Source organism: Oryza sativa, chromosome 8 (assembly GCF_034140825.1).
Source record: "Oryza sativa Japonica Group chromosome 8, ASM3414082v1".
NCBI lineage: Eukaryota > Viridiplantae > Streptophyta > Magnoliopsida > Poales > Poaceae > Oryza > Oryza sativa.
This window is the reverse complement of record NC_089042.1, coordinates 14321890-14346886: the sequence shown is the minus strand read 5'-3', so window position 1 is coordinate 14346886 and position 24997 is coordinate 14321890. Positions and strand designations below refer to the sequence as shown.

Here is a 24997-nt window from a genome sequence, read left to right as displayed (position 1 = left end):
GAGGAGATCGAATGCAGCCTTAGTTTGGTTTGTGCAGTCTGTCTACAGTTGTGTCATAACACCTTATAAGCTATATGATTCTTTGTTAATTATTATCTTCCGTTTTTGGGAACTTTTGGCCATCAGTTTTGCTTCGACAAATATGGTTTACTTGAGCCAAACAGCACAGTAGACATTTAGAAAATAGGCACTAGCAATAAAGCTGTTATTTTTAGTTTATATCCGAAATTGCATTATTACATATTGCTGGTGAAATCTTGTGTACTGATGTATATCATTTTTTTCTATGATAGGCTGGTGCTGATATCAATGGAGATTATGTGTTAACAGCTTTAACTGATACTTCGTTCAACTCAGTGTTTGCATTGCTTACTGGAAGGGTTTACTGCCAGTCATCACGTTGCTGACAATGTAAGAGTTGACTTCTGCATGTGTGCATTTCTGATCTCACACACGTACTGTCTAGTACATGCTTGTAATATGAACTAAATGTGGGTAGCTCAGCTTTTCGGGAGGTGTTTGCCTGTTTGGTTAATGTCTTTGATGAACATACTTAACAAATGGTTTAAAAAAATTAAACAAGTGGTCTAAATGAGAGTGGAGCAAATAACCCATTCAATAATCTGGTGTATAATCTGAAAAGAACAGGTTAATTTCTGAATGCTTCTTTCCTCTTCGTAGTCTCATCACATAATTATTCTGTCACCATAATTCATGCATGTGATTTATTCTGTCTAGGGATATGTAACGAATACGAATTCTAGATCCAAAAAGAAACTTGAGTTTGGTACACACAATTTTGTTGAAATATGCAAAAATTGTTTTGAAAAAAAAATTCTAGTTTCCAAGATGTAAAAAAAGGTTTTGGTTTTCATGAGGGCACCCACTGTTCATTCTGCCATAATACAAGTCTACAACTTTTCCTTTGTACCTTCACCTTGAAACCTAGGATGAATTTTAAAGGGAGTTTCTTAGGTTTGTACAACCTTATATGTTCTACAGTCACAATGTTTGAATTCTTTAAATCATTGCAGCATGTCAAAAATTTGAGTTTTCAGAAACGGGTGACATGGGAGACTGGACCCTTGAAGATTAAATAATTATGATGCTCATGACAGCATATAGTCATTGATGAGTTGGGCTGTTGCAGTAGGATGAATACTAGGGACCTAGTAAAGCTTTCTGTTGCAACTGCATTCGCTTGTTCCCAGTTGGCTCATCCCTTGTCTAACTAGGCCTCGATGGTTGCAGCTGACTATTTAGCACACACAAAGCATGATGAAGGAGATGGGTTACGATGTTTATGCTTGCTGAACTTGTATGGTAATGTAGGATAGTAGGTGGGCTGGTTGATTTGTTTTCCCTTTGCCCCTTTCCTTTTATTAATCACTTCTGCCTGTTTTTCTCTCTGCATTTTCAGTTTCAATGCTTTCTATGGTATTAACTCATCACATGCCTGATGCCATGGCATGTGATGAGTATGTGTCGTGGTGGTCTGGTACCATTCCTCGCTACCTTTAGGAACCATGGCGTGGATGCTATAGCAAATTATCATGAATGCTTAAACACATCATGCCCAGGCAACCAATTCTGTCTTTTTCCAAATCCCTAAAGCATGGTGGTAGTTGCTTTAGTAATATCTCATACAGTCATACTTTCCATGCATCATGCTGCAAGTCTTCATTTGTTTAGTATTCTTGATGATACTCTGATTCAGGGAGCACCTGTGAGTAGAAGTATAACAGAGTTAAAGTCACTAGGGAGTATGGCGTTCCAGAGCAAGAACTATCTTCATGCTGCAGGATTCTACAGTAAGGTATTAACACCATATTTTTCCTGTGTGTTTGCCTTTTCCAACCTTTTTCTCAATTGTGTAAATTATAGTAAGGGGGTGTTTAGATCCAGGGGTGTAAAGTTTTAGCATGTCACATCGAATATATGGATACACATTTGAAGTATTAAACGTAGTCTAATAGCAAAACAAATTACATAATCCGTATGTAAACTGCGAGATGAATTTATTAATCATAATTAATCCATCATTAGCAAATAATGTTTACTGTAGCACCACATTGTCAAATCATGGAGCAATTAGGCTTAAAAGATTCGTCTCGCAAATTAGTCGCAATCTGTGCACTTAGTTATTTTTTTAGCCTATATTTAATACTTTATGCAGAAGTTCAAACGTTCATGGAGAGGGATTTAAACAGGGCCTAACTTGTGTTGTTCACTAGTTCACTAGTTGAACCTGGCAAGGATCATCGGAGTATATGATTTACAGGGGTTCTGATATGGCTTATTTCGTATTATTCTTGAACATAAACACGTGGGACTTCAAACATTTGGAAAATGTGGTTTCAGAATGTTTTAAAATGCAATGGAATCAATTTGAAGCATTTTGCAAAAGAAAACAGCCTTTCATGCATGCAGATTTTGATATGGCATTGGCTGATTTCTAAGATTCTTGGTCAAGGGACAGTGAATTCCCTGAGTGCATCTGGGCTTCAGTTGGCACCAGTTATCTCTAGCAACTGGATAGGATCCAAATAATAGCCATGCTGCATTCTTTATGTTATCGCTTTGTTTTGTTTTAAATTATCTGGGGCATTCCTGCATCTGCAAAAAAAATATATGTTGATGCAGTCTTACATTTGCCTTATTGAGGATAGTGTCCATTTTGTGATAATGGAAACGTAAACGTGTATTCACCAAATTATGTAGTGCACGGCAGTACTGATTTTTTTTTACCACCTTTTTATCTCGTGTCATAAAATAGTGCTGATTTGGAGTTCTGTGCTTTGTCAGAACATAGAAAAACTATGTTAGACAGGAAAATTATCTTAAATATCATATTTTATAAGAGAGAAGCTAGCTGTGGAACGAACTATAGCAAAATGTATTTTGAATCCAGGGTCACCCACGTCCCCCTTCAGGGAAAATCAAATATTACACATGTTCCTGTGATTTTAATTTTCTGAGAAAATTCATGAATATAGTGCATATAAAGATGGCAAAAATTTGCTATAGGACACTCATAAAATGTGTAATTGGCTGAGAGACACCGTAAAAACGTGACACAGCTGATGGACACTAAAAAAATGGTGTAATTAGCTATAGGACATCAGAGACAATATTTTATAATTCCAGGGTCAAAAGAGATGAAAAAAATTTCAAAATGGCGAGATTGCCCCTGGCGCTATCTTCTTTCACCTGAAATCACAAAATTAGCTGGGAGCAGCCGCCGCGCAAGGTTGTCGACGGCGAGTCAGCGGCGGCGCGGAGCGTGTGCAGGAGGCGGCCACGCGCGAGGCCTGTGACGGCGGCTGCCACGGCGGCGCGGAGTGTGGGCAGGAGGCGGCTGCGCGCGATGCCTGCGACAGCGGCGGCCGCGGCGGCGCGGAGCGCGTGCAGGAGCTCTGCTGCTTGCCTGCTTCTGCTGCGCAGCAGCAATTGTTGTCTTCGGTTTGGATATGATGGCGGCACGGCAGCGGCGGCGTGGTGGTGTCGCAGGATGGCGAACTTGTCATTGCCGTCGCTGCGGGACCAGCCGCCGACGCCGATGAGGTCGCGCAGGCGCCAGCGCCGCGATGATGAGGACGACGACTCTCAGCCGGCGGAGGCGCTCTTGGGAACCTGTCGTGGATGGGCGAGCCGTGAGATGAAGATGGCGCCAGGGGCAATCTCGCCATTTTAAAAAATTTCTCACCTCTTTTGACCCATAAATTATAAAATATTGTCTCCGGTGTCCTATGCTAATTACACAATTTTTGCAGTGTCCATCAGCCGTATCACGTTTTTGCGGTGTCTCTCAGCCAAGAACATATTTTTTGAGTGTCCTATAGCAAATTTTGCCTATAAAGATGTACAAATCTGCAAAAAATAAATTCAAAATCCATCCTGGTTTTCAAGGTAAAAAAAGGACATGTTGCATCATTAACAAACGAGCAAATAGTAGACATCTCCATGAACAGCGCTGCTTGTCTCCTTTTGTATCTTGAAATCTAGGAAACAATGAATTGATTTTTTGCTGGTTTGCACATCATTATGAGCTTTTTCTGGAATTTACAATACACTGCAACATGCTGAAAATTCAAATTTATTTGTAAAGGGGTCGCCAGTGACCCTAGACGCTAGAATTGCATTCCAGAATATATCTGGTCAAGTGTTTCTTTTAAATATTTGTATGAATCTATGCACAGGAATATGCAGATATTTTCATATCTTGTTTTGGTAGTTCTGAAAATTGTGATTTTTTTTAAAATAAAATCTTGTTAATGATGTTGTTTCTTGTTGGATGCAGGCAATGGACCTTGACCCTGATGATGCCACCTTGTTCTCAAATAGGAGTCTTTGCTGGCTTCGCAGAGGTCATGGAGGCAAGGCTTTGCTGGATGCTCACGAATGCAGAAAAAAACAGCCTGATTGGTCAAAGGCCTGCTACCGGCTGGGCGCATCTCTGATGTCACTGAAGGTTAGAACTTGGGAGTTATCCTTTTTGGCTTTGTGCTGCAAATTGTTGTTTTGATCATGTTCTTTTGTCATCAGGACTATGGAAGTGCGTGCGATGCACTTTTTGATGGACTCAAATTGGACCCAGCAGATGTTCAGATTGAGAATGCGTTACGGTATCCCATCTTTCCCTTTGTATACATAACTAATGTAGTCAGTAATGCAGTAATGTTTACCATGTGCCAGTTGCTAGTCTCTATGAACAATGAACTCCATGGCTTAGCTCATCTTTTGTCGTTGTCGTTCATATATCAAAATCTTTGTGGGTTCAAGGTCGATTCACACTCAACTGCAAAAGAGTTGTGAACGTGTTTCTTTTTATTATGGTGTTTTGGGTTTGTTAGGATTTTGCGAATCCAATGTGCATTTCGATGAAAGTCAATGCATTCATGCCATAACATCACACTTACGTACCTTCCATCTCCACAACTATATTTCTATGAATTATTTTTACTACATCTGTCCCAGAATATAAAAATTTTTAGGGTTAAACATGGGTATTAAAAAAGTAGGTAGAATTAAATGGGAGAAGATTATGATTGATTGAGAATTGCAAGTAGTTGAGAAAATTGAATGGTGGAAGGTAGTGATTGGTTGGTAGGAGCATGTTGGCGAAGAAGTTGTATTTTGGGACAAACCTTAAGTGTTAGAAGTTGTTATATTTTGAGACGAAGGGAGTATTTTGAAGGCATAGTGTTTCTCATTACCATGTGTTGTCACGTAAGGTTACCCTTACCGCTGTTAACTAGGCTTACCGCGGGGTACGGTAATGGTTACTGGTGGTAGGATTTGGAGAATTTTGACCAAATTCAAAATTTCAAAAAAAAATCATGGATGTAGTTCTTGTTTTTTAGTGGCGGATGGTGAAGAATTTTTTTAAAAAAGGAGTAAGATAAAATCAAATTGAGTGCAAAGCCGATAATAGTTTAGAAAATAGAAAAAAGAAAAAAGTTATTGGGCCTTAAAGTTGCACTGTGCAACCGGCCCATTAAGGCCCAATACAAGAGAAAATATCTCCATAATATAAAAAAAGGCCATGTCTAATTTATGCATTTTACATTCAAAAGTTAGGTTAGCAAGTATCGTATATATTCTTCTAATTATTTCTAATTTATACTTTTAGTGGTTTTTCAATTTTTTTAGCATTATTCTGTTCAGCTAAACAACTTGCGGTTACCGCATAAATATCACGGTTACCGCATCAAACCGTGTCCAAACCTCCAAATTTTTGAATTCAAATATTCGCCGACGAAATTCACACGGTTTTAGGTGGTTACCACATGGTAACCGCCTTACTGCGGGGGCTAGGGATGCTATGTGGTAACCGCCTTACTGCGGGGGCTAGGGATGCAAGTGGGTAGTCCTATTATCCGCATAAAAACCTGCTTGCTAGTTTATTTCTTATATGGTAGTACAAAATTTAGAAGAAAAAACCAGCTTACCCGCCCCACTTGCATCCCTACGCGGGGGTGCAATAATTCCCTTCTAAACGGTAAGAGAAACCATGGTTGTCAAGCATTGGCAACTACAGGCCACCACGTCCAGCTTAAAGAAAATGTTTTTAGGATTGAATGTGGTCAAAACTTCTGTACCAATATCTCTATAGTATTCATACTGACTTTGTTAAAACGATGTCTAGATTGTCCTGAAAATAAATGTTTTCATGGCAGTAATTTTTAATAGGTTATAACATCATAGTACAACAGAAACTAGCCTTAGAAGTTCCATGTTCCAAAATGAGACTCATTCAATACTTGTGGTTCTTGGAATATGCAGGGAAGCTTTTCAGAACTTGAAGTTATCTCGAAGCACCAAGGCCAAGTGAACTTGTTCTTCCTTGATGGGGATTCACTGGTGGAGAAACCATCTTTCGTCGGTCGGCCGATTTCCACAATAGTCCCGGATGCAATAAAAACCGGGGCTAAAAATGATCTTTAGTCCCGGTTCAAAAGGGTAGCGGGCATATTTGATCTTTAGTCCCGGACTAAAGATGATCTTTAGTCCCGGTTCGAATGCTGTCAGGGCCTGTCAGGCCCCACCGGGATCTTTAGTCCCGGTTGGTAGAGATCGTAACTTTAGTCCCGGTTGGTAATACCAACCGGGACTAAAGATCCCGGTGATCTTTAGCCCCGGTTGGTGCTACCAACCGGGACTAAAGTCCCACCCCTATATATATGTCTTCTTCCTCCTCCAGCTGCCCGAGCAAGCTTCAAAATTTCTTCAAAAAAGAGGGGAGGTCATGCCAAAATTTCTATTGAATTTATTTTGGTGATTACATACAAATCGGAGGTGCCTAAAAGGTTTGCAACTTCATCCTCCAATGTTTTTTTTGTCATACTACATTTGCACCTATGTTTTGCACACTTTTTTTGGCTCCAAAATTTATTTGTAAGTTGATGAGAGAGAAAATGTGTGTGGGGAAGAAAGAATATATAGAAATTTAGTTCATTTGCTAAACAGGGTTTTATAAAATAGTTGAGAAGGAAAACTCTAGTGAAAGTTAATCTTAAATAATAGAAAACAAACTAAAATGAAAATTAAAAGAAGTAAAACACATTAAAATTAGTTTAAAACTTTACGAATAGTTTTTAAGAATTATTTGGTGTAATATTTTATGATTTTTGTATGAATAAAGATATCTTATAATTATTGTATGACTGTCATTATTGTAAGAATAATTATTTGTGTACGGTTTTTTTGACTCATGTAGATGGATCGGCAATGGATGTACGCTGACCGGCGGTCCAAAGAGTTTATTGACGGCGTGCACTATTTTTTGAGAGTGGCCGAAGCTAACAGGCAAAGGGGTTTTATTTGTTGTCCATGCAATAAGTGTAAGAATCAGAAGGAGTATTCTGCATCCAGGACTATTCATTTCCACTTGTTTGAGTCGGGGTTCATGCCAAGCTATAATTGTTGGACATCCCACGGAGAGCAAGGTGTTGAAATGGAAGAAGATGAAGTGGAAGACGACAATATTCCGGACTTTGCTCAGTATGTTGGATTTGAAGGAAATCAAACGGGCGAGGAGGAAATAGCTGCCGATGGTAACGACGTTGCGGAGGATCTTGGTCAGATGTTGCAGGACGCTAGGGAGGACTGCGAAAGTGAAAAGGAGGCCCATAAATTGGACAAGATGTTGGAGGACCACAGAACTTCGTTGTACCCAGGTTGCGAGCAGGGGCACAAAAAGTTGGATACCACTCTGGAGTTGTTGCAATGGAAGGCAAAAAATGGGGTTAGTGACAAGGCATTTGGCGATTTATTGAAACTCGTCAAGAACATTCTTCCGGGGGGAAACAAATTGCCCGAGACAACGTACGAGGCTAAGAAGATAGTCTGCCCGTTAGGGCTGGAAGTTCATAAGATTCACGCATGTCCGAACGATTGTATCCTATATCGCGGTGAGGAGTATGAGAACCTAGAAGCATGCCCTGTTTGCAAAGCACTACGATACAAGATTAGACGGGACGATCCAGGAGAAGTTGACGGGCAGCTAACAAAGAAGAGAGTTCCTGCTAAGGTGATGTGGTATTTCCCTATAATACCACGGCTAAGGCGTTTGTTCAGGAACAAGGGGAATGCTAGAATGTTGCGATGGCACGCTGAAGAGCGTCAACAGGACGGGATGCTGAGACACCCCGCCGATGGTTCGCAGTGGCGAAACATCGACAGAAAATTTAAAGAATTTGGAAAGGACGCACGAAACATACGGTTTGGTTTAAGTACGGATGGCATGAATCCTTTTGGAGAGATGAGCAGCGGCCATAGCACTTGGCCCGTTACGATGTGTATCTACAACCTCCCCCCCTGGCTATGCATGAAGAGGAAGTACATAATGATGCCGATTATTATTCAAGGCCCCAAGCAACCTGGTAACGACATCGACGTGTACCTAAGACCACTGGTCGAAGATCTTAAACAGTTGTGGAAGAAGGAAGGTGTCCCCGTGTGGGACGAGGACAAACAGGAGGAGTTTAACCTACGAGCGCTGCTGTTCGTAACCATCAACGATTGGCCTGCACTTACCAACCTATCCGGACAGTCCAACAAGGGGTACAAGGCTTGCACTCACTGTATGGATGAAACAGAAAGTACGTATCTTAAGCACTGTAGGAAGGTTGTATACATGGGTCATCGTCGATTCCTTGCAGCAAACCACCCGGTACGGAAGAAAGGCAAGCACTTCGAACATAAGGCCGACCACCGTACGAAGCCTAAACATCGCAGCGGGAAAATAGTGTTTGCTATGGTTAAAGATCTTAAAGTAGTGTTCGGAAAGGGGCCTGGAAGCCAGCATATAGAGAGCGAAGATGGTCACGCGGCGATGTGGAAAAAGAACTCTATATTTTGGGAGTTACCATATTGGGAATTCTTGGACGTACGCCACGCAATCGACGTGATGCAGACTCCAGAGCAGACAGAGATAGGGACGAGCTGACACTCGCCCTGCAGACTCCAGAGCATCCAGGACGAACACGAGGGAAAGGGGTGATTCCTTGGAAGATTGGTTTCAAGGAGGACATCCACACGTACAGGAGTCGGATGAGGAGCAAGAGAGATACCGAGGCGAAGATTGCAGACCTAGAGTTCCGGGTATCGAGCTACGAACTCAACATGCAAGAGGAGGTGGCAAGGAAGGTTGATGAACGCATGGCCGCACATCGGTCCCATGATCCCCAGCCGACCATTCCTCCTGCAATGGTGAGCCCGTCAGGAAACCGTAGCAGCTGCGCCTCAACGGGGCAGGTAGGATCACAGAGCATGGACGCCATGCAAACACAGGACGAATCGACCTGTCCCGTTGATGACATCACTCAGCGGACACCATGTGAGCTGCATATTCCTTTCAAGAACTTATCAATAAAGGTAAGATTTAGCCATTCCGCTAGTTGCTGCTTATATATGTTGATTACTAATAAATAATCTCTCACAACATGAAGGTGGCGTCGGGCATGGCCATCCCAACGGACCCTTCAGGTACTTATCACTGCAGGCCGATTCCAGCAGGATACTCGAAGGTCGAAGTTGAGTTGGTCGAAGGCGCGTACGAGGACCTCGAGCTGGATTACCCTGGAGGAGACGGTGAGACGCATCTACGAGACACAAGCCATGCCATTATTCTATGGCGCAGGCGGTACATCATCCTCCCTGGGCGACAAGCGGCGTCTCGTGCACCATCTCCTCCGGCTCCGCCATCTCCTCCTCAGGATCCTGCACCGTCTCCTCCTCTTGCTCCGCCAGCACCGTCTCCACCTCAGGCTCCAGCATCGACTCCTCCTCAGGATCCTGCACCGACTCCTCCTCATGCTCCTACACCTACTCCCCCGCAAGCTCCTCTTCCGGCACCTTCAAAGTCAAGGGCCCCCCCAGCTCCACCGCCTGCCCACACAAGGGCAACGAAGAAGGCGAAAGTTGACGCCGCCAAGAACAAGGACCCGGGGTACGATTGCACGCAAGAGGAGCTTGACGCTTACGTTGCATCAGAAGTCAAGAGACAATTCAAGCCTCGAAGTCCAGAAAAGAAGATTCCTATAGACCCCAGTGTCAGGAACTTCTTCAGGGGTATGTCTGCATCTGTCAAGGAGGCCATCAAGCTATCGGACTATGAGCGAACGCTGAAGAAAGCATCTTCTGGAAAGTCCAAACCAGTCCCTCAGCTTGGAGAGCAACCAAACCAGGAGATCGAGCCGTTGGTGACCGGTAAAGAAATGACGATAGAACAATTTATTACTGACACCGGTCTAACTACGGATCAATTGCTAGGAGTCGCACCAATCGAAAAGGCGGAAGTGAAATACATGTACGAACTCGGTAAACCGCTTGTCAAGCCTGAGCTGCTGCAGTCCCTACCCACACAAATGTACAAGTTCCATCAGCTGTACATGGAGATGAGCGCCACCGGTAGAGAGATGATCGGAGCGAGGATCAGGGACACGGACTTCTTGCAAGGAGATGACATTCTCTGGATCAATTTCAGGGGAATCTACGAACTATACCAGCTGGACGCCCTCGACGTCTCTATTATGAGTTGCTGGATTTTGTAAGTATATCGTTAAGTTAGATTTCTTACTATACGTCTCCTTTAATTAATTAGGTCCTTGTATATAAGTAGACTATAGAAAATAATATACTCCCTTTTATCGTTGTAGAATGGAGATTCAAAGGGCCCGACGGCGGAGGGTTTTCGATACTGGATTCATCGACCCTCGGAAAGTAAACGTCGCAATGCTCGACCAATATCCACAAGAAACAGAGGACAATCTCGTCCATCTCCTGAAGGCGCAGCATTACAAGACGTTCATACTGTTGCCATACAACACAGAGTTAGTTTAATTTTACTGTCTTCCTACATACAAAATTTCATTCCCATACGAACTTGCTAAGTGTTTCATATGTAATGCATCCCACGCACATTGCAGATTCCACTGGGTGCTTTTACTCTTCGACCTGGATGCCTGCACCATCAACGTATATGACTCAATGGATAAAAAAGAGTCTACGTTTGACAAGGTTTTCGAACTTATAGACAGGTACCGTCATAAGTTCCTTTGTTAATTAAGAAAATCTTGTTATGTTAATTGCTACTACGAATCATAGCTTTAAACTCCATGTAGGGCTTGGTATCGGTTCCGTCATTTGGTCCGCGGCAAATGGAGAGAAAGACTTAGGCGGAAGTTCAAATTTCCTGTGAGTACACATGCTCTGCATTTATATTTCTCCGATTCAAATACATACAAGTGTATATTAATTAGATCTCTCGTTGTTTGTCATTTATTTGTAGTGCGCAAAGCAAAAGCAGGGAACTAACTTGTGCGGCTATTACGTGTGCGAGTATTGCCACTGCCTTGCAAACCAAATCATCACCACAAGAGAGCTCGAAGTACGTACAAATAAATTCAAAATTTCATTACGTAGCGATTTATTGTTTAATTACTAATCAATTTCATACATTCATATAGTTTATTCGCATGAGGGATAACCTGACCACACACAAGGAATTTACCGCGGCGGTTCAAGAACAACTCATGGGATTCATCAACGAAGAAATCCTTGATCCTAAGGGTGAATTCTACTACGACGGAAACACAATTCACCGGTCCTTAGCTTCTGAGCTAGCAGCGAGTACTACTACATCGAAATCGTAGCTAGCTAGGACATATAATGGATTGTAATTAATACATGACTACATATGTTTCTATATGCATGTGTACACATTTTCTATAATGTAAATATATTTTGGTCATATATATATCTATATACATATGCATTTGCATAACATATATATGTATAAATACATATATATTATGCATGTATATACATATAATATAATATAATATATATATATACATATATATATGTATGCATATATATGTATTGAAACAAATATATATATATATATATATATATATATATATATATATATATATATATATATATATATATATATATATATATATATATATATATATATATATATATATATATATATATATATATATATATATATATATATATATATATATATATATATATATATATATATATTTGTCCCGGTTGGTAACACCAACCGGGACTAAAGATGGCTCAGCCTGCCACGTGGCTGAGCCATCTTTACTCCCGGTTAATTCACCCGGGACTAAAGATAGCGATCTTTAGTCCCGGATTGGTACTCCCGGTTTAGAAATCGGGACTAAAGGGGGGTTACGAACCGGGACTACAAAGGGTTTCTCCACCAGTGATTAATGGAGTTATGTTTCCTGTCCACACATTCTATCCTCGCGCGAAGCTACCCGTATTTCCTGAACAAGTTTCTTTTATTTAAGTTAATTAAGAACCGTAAGCATTATGAACTTCCTTTTGTGGCAAGTAGTTGGTTCTGAACAATTTTGTATTTCATGTGATAGTGATGCCATTGAGATACTTTAGAACTTGGCATGCTCGACACAATGTTACCTAAAGGAATCTCTTCAGTTGCTGTCTGACTCATTTGATCATCCTGCCTCGGTTTTCACTACACCTACGAATACAATATTGGTTAGCAACGCATCTACTAACGGCAAGTGCTACGATAAATGTGACCACCATCTTTAAATTTATTTATTTTTTTCACTCCTGAACTGAGAGACAACTTATACAATGTATCACCTCTGGTACCAATATCTTTAATACTCTCACATCTTTCTTAAAATTTGTGTGGAGGTTACTTCTTGATTTAGGGGTGGCTCATCATCTATCTCCTTTCCATCTCATCACTCAATCCAATGTGACACTCTTAGAGGCACCATATTTACCATTGTAGTACTTGCCATAATCTCCTCCCTCACACAAAAGAGATGACAACATTCACCGTCGGGAAATGCATCACCATCCTTACCCTGTGGTAACTTTATTCCCATCCTTGCCCCTGCACGGGGAATAAATCCCCGTGGGGTCTTTGTTCCTGATTAAAACAATATATGCATGTCAAATTATATATGCAATATAACATATATTTACACTTTATATTAATATATCAGCATATATCTAGTAAAGTATCTACTATCTACTGCTCCCTCCATTCCAAAAAAGACAAACCCTGGTTTCCGTGCCCAATGCTTGACCGTTCGTCTTATTTGAAAAAAATATAAAAAAAATTAAAAAGACAAGTCACGCATAAAATATTAATCATGTATTATCATCTAACAACAATGAAAATACAAATTATAAAAAAATTTCATATAAGACGGACAATCAAAGTTGGACATGAAAATCTAGGGTTTGTCTTTTTTTTTTTTGACGGAGGGAGTACTTCACATGATAAAAACATAATATTATCATTTTTTTTCCCAGGGAAGTGCTACGCCTCCGCAGCTAATGCAGACATGTGGTTTTCCGTCCCCAAAGAACAAGGTGCTTTAGCATCATTTGGGGCCTGTTTAGATTCCTGTCAAAATGTTTCAGCATGTCACATAGAATATTTGGATATATATATGGAGTATTAAATATAAATGGAAAAACTAATTACATAAACTGCGTGTAAATTGCGAGACGAATCTTTTAAGCCTAATTGCTCTATGATTTAATAATGTGGTACTACAGTAAACATTTGCTAAAGATGGATTAATTAGGCTTAATAGATTCATGTCGTAGTTTACAGACAGAATCTGTAATTTGTTATTAAACGTAGACTAATAACAAAACAAATTATAGATTCCGCTTGTAAACTACGAGATGAATCTATTAAGCCTAATTAATCTGTCATTAGTAAATGTTTACTGTAATACCGTATTGTTAAATCATGGTGTAATTAGACTTAAAAGATTCATTTCGTAATTTACATATAAACTATGTAATTGGTTTTTTTTCTCTACATTTAATGCTTAATGCATGTGTCTAAACATTTGATGTAACGGAAAAGTTAGAAAGTTTGAACGGAACTAAAGACATCCAGAGACTGAGAATTGCTAGAAGCACTACAATGCGAGGTACAGCCACCAGCTCCTGAACCCTGGCGCACCCTTGCCGCCGGCAGTAGGACGGCTTGCACGCCGCACCCACGCCGCCGGCAACCGTCGAACGCCGGTCGTATCTGCACCTTCACTCCTATGGGAAAAACGGATCCTTCGATTCTTGTTGTTCAGTGATGGATCCTTCACTTCTGGTATACATTTTTCTGTAATAATGTTAATAAAACTTGCGCTCAGTAATCCATAGGTTTTGTCGGGCAAAACATTTTCTGTACTACTTCCTTCGTAGCATAATAGTTGTTATTCTATATTGTTTAGCATGAATTAAGATTGAGAAAGAATGACTATGATACCTCTTATTTGAACGGGAGTAGGAGGTTGATTAGAGTGTATACCCTCTGTTCTCCAAAAGAATCAAATCTTAGAAATGAATATGAACATATATACTTTTATCTTCAGAAATGGATTTTTTATTGAGACATAAAGAGTAATTAATAAAAATCGAATCGGAGTTGATTGATGGGACAAATAGTAATATAAATTTTGTGACAACTACTCTTTCAGTCTAAAAAAAATGCCAACCAAGGTTGAAAATAAAATAGGTTGACTATTTTTTGACGGAGGGAGTACTTTACAATACATTTTAAGCTCTAAGAAGACACAATCTATATTCGCTGGATGGAGTTCCCAACCGTAACAGTGTGGACAGAAAATGGAACGGTCCATTAGAGTGCAATTAATTAAGTATTAGCTAATTTTTTAAAAAAAATGGATAATATGTTTTTTTAAGCAACTATCGTATAGAAACTTTTTAAAAAAACACATTGTTTAGCAGTTTAAAAAGCGTGCGCACGAAAAACGAGAGAGATGAGTTGGGAAACCTAGGGTAAGAACACAACCAAATGATGTACTCCTTCCGTCTCATTTTAAACACAGTTGTAATTTTCTATGTCTAATATTTAGCCGTCCGTCTTATATGAAAAATTTGTGAAATAATTAAAATAATAAAATACATATAAAGTACAATTCATATTTTATCATCTAATAATAAAAGAAGTATTAATTATAAAATAATTTTAAATTAGACGGAAGGTTGGACATGGAAATGGCACGGAGGTTCCTAGCTGGACTACCGGGGTAGCGTGTCACACTGCCACATTGCTATGTCACGTCTTATCAAAATTTAGTGAGGAGCAAACCTGGTTGACTACAGTCCGGCCTGCTTCTCATCTCCTTTTCTCCCTTCTCTCTTTCTTTTGACAGTGGCCGCTGCTGTTTAGGAGTAGTAATTTTTTTATTTTAACCGTTCATCCATCCACAGTTCTCTCCTCCTTTCCTTCCTTCGTAAGGTTCCTCTCTGGCTGCTCTACATATTTTCTTTCTCCATCGCCAATTTCTTCCTCGCCCCATCGTCCTCCTCGCTTGATCGAGCTGTTCGTCTAGGTGGGTTCTCCATTCTTCCTTACTAAATACTCCGTTCTTGTTCCCTTCTCAGGTTGGTTATAATGTCAAATGCAATACTTGTTTTTTTTTTCCCTTCTCAGGCTGTTTATTTGATTTCTAATAACTGAGCTTTTCGGGCTGTGTACATCCACTTTGGGTGCAGAGGCCGGTTAATCCATTATCTAAAAAAAAGTAGCTTTTCATTGCTTGAGATTTTTCATTTGGGTCCCGCTCGTCTACACTACAACGCCCTTTCACCATCTTTTGGGTTCAGTCGTGACAAAACTGTGAAAATTTGTCTTTTTGCACCGTCGCATTTGTTTTTTCTCTGATTAGCACCAACCCGGATGTGGAAATTTCTCTGATTAAATTTAGCTTCCAAGCGGGAAATATGGTGATTCACAGGCCTTTTTGTTGCATTGCCATGGTCCTGAACTAGTGAAAGGATGAGAAAAAAAAATATCCCCACTGAGAAGTAGTGATTTTTTCCGACACTGTAGGGGTTTGTTGAAAGATGGGCACGTGGTGCGAAAGATGTAGACGGCGCGATGAGCAGGACTACAGGAATTTGGATGATTGCCAGAAACACTTTTTGCTGCTTATGATGGGTGATTTTCAACATGAGATTGTAAGCCAAATACTCTATTATTTATGAAAATGCAATGCCTTCTTTTCTTGTCCCTTGCCTTATGTAACTTTTGTGTTACTTTCCTACTTGCAGACCCTTTTTTTTGGAAAAGGATTGCAGACCCAGTTTGGTAGTAGTAGGTTATTTCAAGCTTATAATCTTGATCTTCCTTGCAAATTTCCATATTAATCGATGACTAGATTGTACCCTCTTAAAAAGAATAAATATTGATGACCAGATTTAAGCCAATAACATAACAGCACATTAGGTTTGTTGGTTGGCACCAGATGTCATCATATCTAAAAGAGCAAGAAATTGGGCTTTTCAATTTCATCAGTTTGTTCTGTAGTCACATACAGAAATCAGGGCCTGCCCTGAGATTTTTGTCGCACAGGGTGGAACTAAAAAGAAAGGCCCCATTTTGAACATAAACATGAAAAGTACTCATATGAATATATCAATGGCAAAGATCGTATTATGTGCATGACTGACATACATTTAAACTAGCACCAAAATTATGTTAACGTCGCTGTAGCAATGAAAGAAGAGTCTCGTTACGGTACTCTTTACTGGTAGTAGAAATTAATCTAAACCGTGGGTCTAGGGCTTGTTCAAATTATTGTCAAAATCAACATTGCCAAATTTTTGGTAAGTTGATAAAATTGCCAAATTTTGGTAGGATGGAATAAATATGTTGTGCCAAAGTTTCCTATGCGTTACCATAATTTGGTAACAATCTAAATATAGTAATATATTTGTCAATTTTACCAAATAATGGTATAGTTTAAAATGACACCAATCTAAACAGGCCCCTAGTTGTATTCAAGGGTTCAGATCTTTTTTATACTACAACCTTAGTTAGCAGTAGTATAAACGTGAAAGGGTATAATTGTCCATAAAAGTATAAGATCGGATGGGTAAAATTGTACTTTTTGTCCACTTTATTTTGTGCAAAAAATCATGATAACTGCAGATATGTAAATAAGTAAAGATATATTATGGACTTGTATGTCTACTCTATTTCGGTTGAAAAATAGGACTCTATGGGTTGGAAATTTCTTCATGGAATTAATTGGTTCCATATGTTATGGGTTAGGGTTCTTAGGGGGTAAACACCACCGGGTGGATAGCCGGGCGGCGATGGTTGCTAGGGATGAGAGGAGGACTTAGGTTGGGGGAGACTAAATCTGATTCATTGCTGTACATCACCCATATCACATCAGAACTACGCAGTTCACTAGTAGCATCGAGGTCAAGCCATGAATTAGATTGTAGCATTCTGGGTTGGGCCTTCTGTTGTCTTCATATTGCAGAGAGGAGAGCAGATAGTGGAGCAGCTAGTATGTTCTGAACTTTGTTCATAAATTATAATTTCAGACTAACACCTTCAAAAATATGTTTCTGCAGACCATTCCGAAAGAATTTGTGCAGCGTTTAAAGGGTGACATCCCTGAAGAAATCCAACTGGAAACACATAACAGAAACAGTTACACTGTTAGAGTTGACAAGTCCCAAGAAAAGGTTATCTTTGCAGCAGGATGGGCACAATTCGTCAAAACCTTTGATTTACATATGGGTGACTCCATGATGTTCAGATTCAAAGGAAATTCTCAGTTTGATGTCATAATATTTGATCAAGTTGGCCGCGAGAAAGTATGTTCTGTTGCTGTGGATGATTATCTGGATCCTAATGTGCAAGAAGGGCGCACAGATGCTACTGAAACACTGAACAGTTCTCGTGCTCATTCTCAGGATGATTATCTTGATCCTAATGTGCAAGAAGGGCGCACAAATGCTACTGAAACGCTTAACAGTTCTCGTGCTCATTCTCAGCCCATGCCAATGCAGACACCAGCTACTGAAACACTGAACAGTTCTCGTGCTCATTCTCAGGACATGCCAATGCAGTCACCAGCTACTGAAACACTGAACAGTTCTCGTGCTCATCCTCAACCCATGCCGATGCAATTGCCTACTGAAACCGTGAACCATTTTCATGCTCCTCATTATCCCATGCAGATGCCAATTGAAAACATGGCCCTTTCTCGCACTCAAGCTATGCCCACGCAAATGCAGTCACCACCAACATATAGATGGACACAGGTGCAAAGAGATAACTTAAGTGAGTGCAACAAGACCATGATGAGTTCCTCCTCCGAGTCATCGGTTACAACTCAGTTCTTATATGCATTGCCTTATAAATCTCATCTGGTGTTGTCATGTCATATTTCACAGCTATAACTGGTTGATGTTTTCTTTTCTTTGCACACAGGATATTCTTTGCCCTCTGAAGATCAGGGTTGCAGAGTAGGTGTTATACCTGATCCCATCATTGGGCGTAGGACCAAACTAAATCCAGTTCAGGAGAAGGTGGTGAACTTCAAGATCCAACATATTCATTCTGAAATCCCAATATTTGTAGCTGTCATTAAAAGGAGCAACGTGTCTGGAGTGTTATCCACTCTAGTGAGTGTCATATTTCTTTTCTCAAATGTGCATACTTTCAAATACGCACTAATATAAACTGGTGTTTACACTACTGATGTCCATACTGCTCAATTACGCACTATTTAAACTACCGATAAACATTATTCTCGATGTTGTTACTTCTGCGGTTGCTTAAGATTATTTAAACTATCCACTGAATTTACATGCGATACACTTGCTGCGGTTGCTTAAGATTTATGATGCAGTGCCAGATTGTTTTACTTATAATTTATTTGCAATAACTCCATCATCTCCATTTCCTTTTCATGTATGCAACTAGAGTGTCGCCAAACGGTACGTGGATGAATACCTTGGAGGCGAGAGATTCATCAGTCTTTCGCGACTTGGGGGCAAGTGGGGCATCAGGCTTTTGCTGGTGGGGGTGGGAGTGGCACAAGGATGGTAGGTGGATGGCAAAAGTTTGTGAATGAGAACGATTTTGGAGTGGGGGATATTTGCCTGTTCGAACTGTTGAAGAATCATAAGGGCACAATGGAAGTTCATATCATCAAGGCAAAGGATATCTTTTGATCGAAAAGCCATTCTGTTTAAATCTGCTGATTTTACTGAATTCTGATGAATGTTGCTGGTGCTTTTGTGTTGCTGAGAATGGTAGCCTATCTATCCAGTTTATGCAACTAATTAATGACCCAAGTGATTACTGATACTTTTGGTGCAATGCTGTTATAGTAAACATCAGCTGTTCAGGGGCGTTAAGCAGACTTTCCTCTGTTCTTTATTTCCTTCGGTTCTCAGAATTATATCACATTTATTGCTCTCAAATACAATCCAGTAAAAAAAAAATATCTCGTTTTGATGCACCTCCTATCGAATTCCTAGAACTTGAAACATCAACTGCATATTTACGCATGCTCATGGGATGTATATTTACAGTAACAGTGTGTGTGTTCGCTTACAATTTCTTGTTACAAAAATGATTGGAGAGATGTCTCCCTTTAAATCTCATTCTCAACACGCTCGTAATCTCTTCTTCAAAAAAAATATCATTTCCAACATGCTCACAATTTCTTCTTTAAAAAATCGTTCCCAACACATTCACAATTTTTTAATACTTTCTTTGTTTCAACATATTATAAGTCGCTTTGATTCTTCTATAATTAAACTTATTTAAGTTGGACCAAATTTATAGAAAAATACAAAACAAACGTATCATCAAATTATATAAATTGAGATGTTTCTAAATTTGTCTATAAATTTAATCAAACTTAATAAAGTTATTTTTTCTATAAATTTAATCAAATTTAATACAGTTTAATTAGAAAAAGTCAAAACGACTTATAATATAAAACGTGTGGTGTATTAGATTTACGTACGAATTTGAGGATTATACCAAAAGTTCATTTTACAATGCTACGCTTTCCTAAAAGTCTGTAAAATATAATAAAATTATATAAGAATTGGATGTTGTTCGACCATAATTGTCTGCCAGTTTTAAAGTGATTTTGGCACGCGCTGACGTGGTGATAATATACAAAGTTGATTCAGAAATTCGGCAAAAAAAAGTCATAGTAGCTCGTCAGAGTACTTAAAATCTAGGCACATTTTGCTACAGGACATCAAAAGATTGTGCTCTTTGCTGGAGGACATCGAAAGAATGCGTTTTTGTTAGATGACACTGCAAAAATATGGAAATTAGCTACTGGACATCCGCGGTATTATTTTATTATATCTAGAGAAAATGGAGAGAGAAACATTTATTAAAGATAAGTTTGCCCATGGGCCCACTGGTCAATCTCACATCTCTAGCTTTCTTTGTTCATGTTCTTCTTCCTACTGCTACCTTCTCTCTCATGCGTGTGCACAGCAGCGGCAATGGAGAGCATGTGCAGCTGCTGGCTAGGGCAGAGCATGCGGCAGCTGGTTGGAGGAGGTAGGCCTGGAGCTTGGCCACCCGTCAGCGGCGCCATGAGAGAGCCGCACAGCTAGGGTGTCGGTGCGGGACATCGGGTTGCAAAGGGGAAATATGCGCAGCTTCAATTCGACCAAGCAGTAGTACGACGGGGTGTCTAGGAACTTTGGGAAGTCGATTTCCAATGATTGCAGGATAGAGCAACGTCGGGGTCGTGTGCCCGTGATGAGCTTGATGGCAGCCCAATGGAGTTTGGACTGGCAAGGCATCTTCGTCTAATTGTTAAAATTGATTGGGTGCAGTGCCTCTATGGGTAGGGAAAAATTTAGGATGTAATAGATTGCCGGAAATTGGCGTGATGGTGAATGATGGCAACGACATCGTGCTCGCCATCAACATGTCTCCAGGCCTACCTACTCGGCAGCTTCAGGTGCGGCGTCGCCGTCGGCGGTGAACCTGGGTGATGCACTGCCACCACCGCCCCACCGTGGGCTGGCCGCGCGCGTCGCGCCTATGCTCGGCTCAGTAGCAAGCACGAGGAAGAAGGGAAAAGAAAAGGAGAGAGCAGGGGCATTTTGGTACTTACACAACTTTCTCTCTCCATTTTAACTGGAAATAATAAAAAAATGGGAGTAGTGTCCAACAGCTAATTACTACTTTTTTACAGTGTCCACGAAAAGATTCACGATCTTCGGATGTCTCACAGCAAAGGCCGCAATCTTTCGGTGTCCTGTAGCAAATTTTGCCTAAAATCTACTTCCTCCATCAGTTCATCCCTAAAACAAAGGAAAAAAGTACGAATTACCCTTTGAACAATTGTGGTCGTCCGATTTACCACCCTAAACTTCAATACCAGTTATTTTTAACCCTAAACTTTACAAACCGGATGAATTACCCCCCCTAAATCGATCTAGGCCGGTTTTGGTCCTACGTGGACGCATACGTGGCAATCTAGTCAGCCAAAACAGATAAAAAAGATATGGGACCCTGTTGACGTAAAACACGATAACTCCAGTGCAGGTCCAAAACTCGCCTTCGGGTGTGCTAGCGTGCCAGTTGATTTGATCCTGCAATCAATAAGAAATAAAGACAAAGAAACCGCGGTTAAATCTATAAATGATAGCCGATCGGCTAAGTGCCGATGTCATATCATTTATCTCTGAGCCGATGTCATATGTAAATCGATCGGCGGTTGTAAATAGATAATAAAGAACTAAATCTATTCGATCGGCTTTAGATATTAACAATATATAATTCTTATATCGATATATACTTAAATCAAGTGATTGGGATAGATCGGTCGTCATGCCGAGACAGTATAAATCACTTAGATCGAAATATATATTAATAACAGGACTATATATATTCACAGCTTAGCCGATCAGATAGATCTAGCATGTATCGGCTAATACTCCGATACGACTCTATGTTAAGATGTAAAAACAAGCAGAATATACCAAACAAAAGCTTAATATATTTAGATGCAATAATATCTTGATATAAAGGGCAGATTTAACGTGTCAATGAAGCATATAGAGCAAATATAGTTAAATCAGATAAGATTGGCTGAAACCCCGATACTACCCTAATCGGCAACCAGAAGGCAGGCTAGAGATTGATATTCTAAGCACAACTTAATAGACCAAACTCAGCTGATGCAGCATTAAGTATGAAAAGAAGAACAATATCTAGACAATCAAGCCGCTGGAAGTTTCATAGAGTGGTAGATATCTTATATAATCTAAATCAACGTCAAAATCTAACCTAATCGGCTGCCCTCTTCCAATAAATGTTAGCCAATTGTAGGTTAGATAGCGATATGGCCAGAGATTATGTAAGATATATGATAACTCGACGAATTACATAAACAAGATTAGAGTATCATAAAGATGGAAGCACTAATCCCGAGAACGCAAGCCGTCATAACAAGTTTTACCTCCTGTTGAAGATCGAAACCGATGTAGCTCAACCCGAAAGCAAGAACTCGTCGAAATAAAACTAAAGCAAAAGGGTGGCGATGGGCCAAAATTGTATTGAACGTGTGTGTTAATTGATTACATGGGGTTCGGGGTCTATTTATACCCGAAAATTACAAACTATGTCCATGTCGGACACGACTCTTATTTCTAACAAACTCTAAGATATCATAAGTCTTTACGGCAGACTTTTGCCCTAAATATATCTCTAAGAAAATTACATAAAACATCCTAATTAAAAGATACAATTGCCTTCCCAAGACTCTATCCATGTGCAGCAATCATTTTGAAGCATATCAACTCAACCCGATGTTGTACACCAAGTCGTATTGTCGGAATTGGCTGCATCGGCTTACCCAGTCTGACTCGAACCCAGCCGATCCTGATCGTAGCCGATCCGGACTCCAGCCGATTCTTGCTCTGTTCTTGAATCGATCTCCGCCTTTGAATCCGCTTCGATCTAATCCTCTTTTCCGATGCTGATATTATCAAATTTGGCCGTTAATAGACCCACTTGTCAGCCCAACCCCTCTTCTTCTCCCCCTCCTCTTCACATCTTCCCCACCTCTCTCTCTCTCTCTCTGTCGAGTGCAATGGCACAAGGATGGTGGGCGGCGGCGCGCGGGGGTGCGCCGGCGGCCCCGGAGGCGGAGCTCCCCGAGCGGCAGGTGGCTGAGTAGGAGCGGGCGGCCGGCGGCGGAGAAGGAGCTCCCCGGGCAGTGGGCGGCAGAGGCGGAAGCAGAGCGGGCGGGCAGCGGGCGGCTGAGGCGAAGGCCGAGCAGGCGGGTGGCGGCGGAGGCGGAGCTCCCCGGGCGGCGGGAGGCGGGAGGCTGAGGTAGAGGTGGAGCTCCCCGTGCGGCGGGCGGCAGGCAGCTGAGGCTAAGGCGGAGCTTCCCGGGCGGCGCGGCGGGCGACCGTGGAGGAGGGCATCGGCGGTGGCGACGCGGGAGCAGACGTGCGTGGCTAGCGGCAGACGGCAGCGCGCGGGGGACGGTGGCTCGTGGGGGCGAGCGGTCCGCGGCGCCGCAATGGTGGGGAAGGAGGATCCTTCCCCTTCCTCCCTCGTCTTCCTCTCTCCATCTCCTCCCCCCTTCGTCGGCGCTGCGGGGATGGCGCGCCGTCGTGGCGTTGGGGGTCGCCATCCTGGAGGGCCCACACCTAGCTTGTCGTCGTCGCCGCCAACGATGTCACTGTTAGCCTCACCGCTGCTTGGTCCATACCCATCTCATCCCACGTCTGCAGCGTCGTTGGCCCAATCGAGCGGCGTCGGCGCGTGGCGCTTGACGGAGCCCACGGGGACGGGGTGGTCGCAGACCTCCACGGCGCCGCAGCCCACGGCGAGCTGAGCCGCCTTCCCCAACTGCGCCGGCGCTGCCCTTGGCCGCCATCACAAGCTCCGTGGCGACTAGTCCTCTTGATTCTGCAGGCGCGCGTGGCTTCTCCTCCGCATATACCAGCGCACAGCTCCTCCTTGGTCTTCGCCGGCGAGCACGTCTCCTCCTGTCATCCCCGTTGTCCCCGCCACGGTACCGTGTCTGGCTCTACTCCACGCCGCGCCCGCAACATCAAAGGGAAGGAGAGAGAGAGAGTTTAGTACTAGTTGTACTCCATATGACATGTGGGGCCCATGTTATTCTTTTATTTTTTTCGGATTGGAATGCCACGTTAGCGCCACATGTATGCCACATAGAACCAAAACCGTTCCGGTTTGGAGGGGGGGGGGTAATTTGTCCGGTTTTACAAGTTTAGGGTGTGAAATATCTGGTATTCAAGTTTAGGGTGGTAAATCGGGCGACCGCGATAGTTCAGGGGGTAATTCGTACTTTTTCCTACTACACATCCCGTTTATAAGTATGTGTACAAGGTTGGATCTTATGTTAAAAATCTTTAAAATTTCTATGTTTGAACCAATCCAAAGAAATTTCATATAGGATTTTTGGATGGATATTCTTTTGGTCCTAACAATACATAGGAAAGAATTTCTATAGGGTTGAATTCCTCTAAAATTCCTTAAAAACCATTTGTTCTAAAGTAGCCCTAAGTATTGCACTAAGCATCCAATGAAACATATCCGTATCTTATACTACTGTTTTAAGTTCTAAAGTAATGTTTCACCCTTCTATTACAATGTTGCATTGATTGTCTAGTAAAACACAGCACGTTCGATTTTACAGTTCAGATCGAACGTCAACGTAATGTCCTTGAGAAAAAAGAATTACAAAACATAAAATGCAGGGAAAGACCTAAGAGAATGCATGATTAGTCTACGTTTAATACTTCGAATGTGTGTCCGTATATCCGATGTGACACGCCTAAACTTTTTACCCTGTATGTAAACACAACCTGACTTTGTATGCTCATAGCAGGCCAAATGCTATGTTATGTCCAATGAGCAGTAAATTTGGTGAGACGCATTAAAAAATATTAGTATAATCTAAGATGGTTCATTATATGGCTACTCCTAGGCTGTGTTTGCAATCCTGGATTCCCAACATGCTTGTGCAGGTTTAGTAGTCTTCTATGAAATTAGACTAATCTAAATTACTACTCCCTCTATCCTAAAATACAAGAGAATTTAGTTGAATGATACAAAGAATTTACACAATAGGTCAACGTTATCTTTTTTTATGCTAGT

The 24997-nt window shown here is 41.2% G+C and overlaps 3 protein-coding genes across 3 annotated transcripts in view; all 3 read left to right on the top strand.

Moving 5' to 3' along the window:
• Positions 1–6745, top strand: part of LOC107276438 (uncharacterized) — a 48094-nt gene extending 41349 nt beyond the window's left edge. Inside the window, exons 7-11 of the mRNA XM_066303736.1 lie at positions 294–406; positions 1615–1816; positions 4301–4471; positions 4546–4625; positions 6286–6745. Of these exons, the coding sequence (XP_066159833.1) occupies positions 294–406; positions 1615–1816; positions 4301–4471; positions 4546–4625; positions 6286–6334 (615 nt within the window). The 3' untranslated portion in view covers positions 6335–6745. The remainder of the gene's footprint in view (positions 1–293; positions 407–1614; positions 1817–4300; positions 4472–4545; positions 4626–6285) is intronic.
• Positions 6746–10667: 3922 nt separating this feature from the next.
• LOC136357543 (uncharacterized) lies at positions 10668–11736 on the top strand. The gene is made up of 5 exons (XM_066312920.1): positions 10668–10835; positions 10932–11042; positions 11127–11199; positions 11294–11392; positions 11472–11736. The coding sequence occupies exons 1-5, from the start codon at positions 10738–10740 to the stop codon at positions 11655–11657; spliced, it is 567 nt and encodes a 188-aa protein (XP_066169017.1). The 5' UTR covers positions 10668–10737; the 3' UTR covers positions 11658–11736.
• Positions 11737–15259: 3523 nt separating this feature from the next.
• Positions 15260–19230, top strand: LOC107275904 (putative B3 domain-containing protein Os08g0325100). The gene is given in 6 exon segments (XM_026020024.2): positions 15260–15401; positions 15902–16029; positions 17437–18151; positions 18302–18495; positions 18797–18889; positions 18892–19230. Coding segments are annotated over 5 exon segments (1272 nt in total). The 5' UTR covers positions 15260–15401; positions 15902–15915; the 3' UTR covers positions 19048–19230.
• Positions 19231–24997: the final 5767 nt, after the last annotated feature.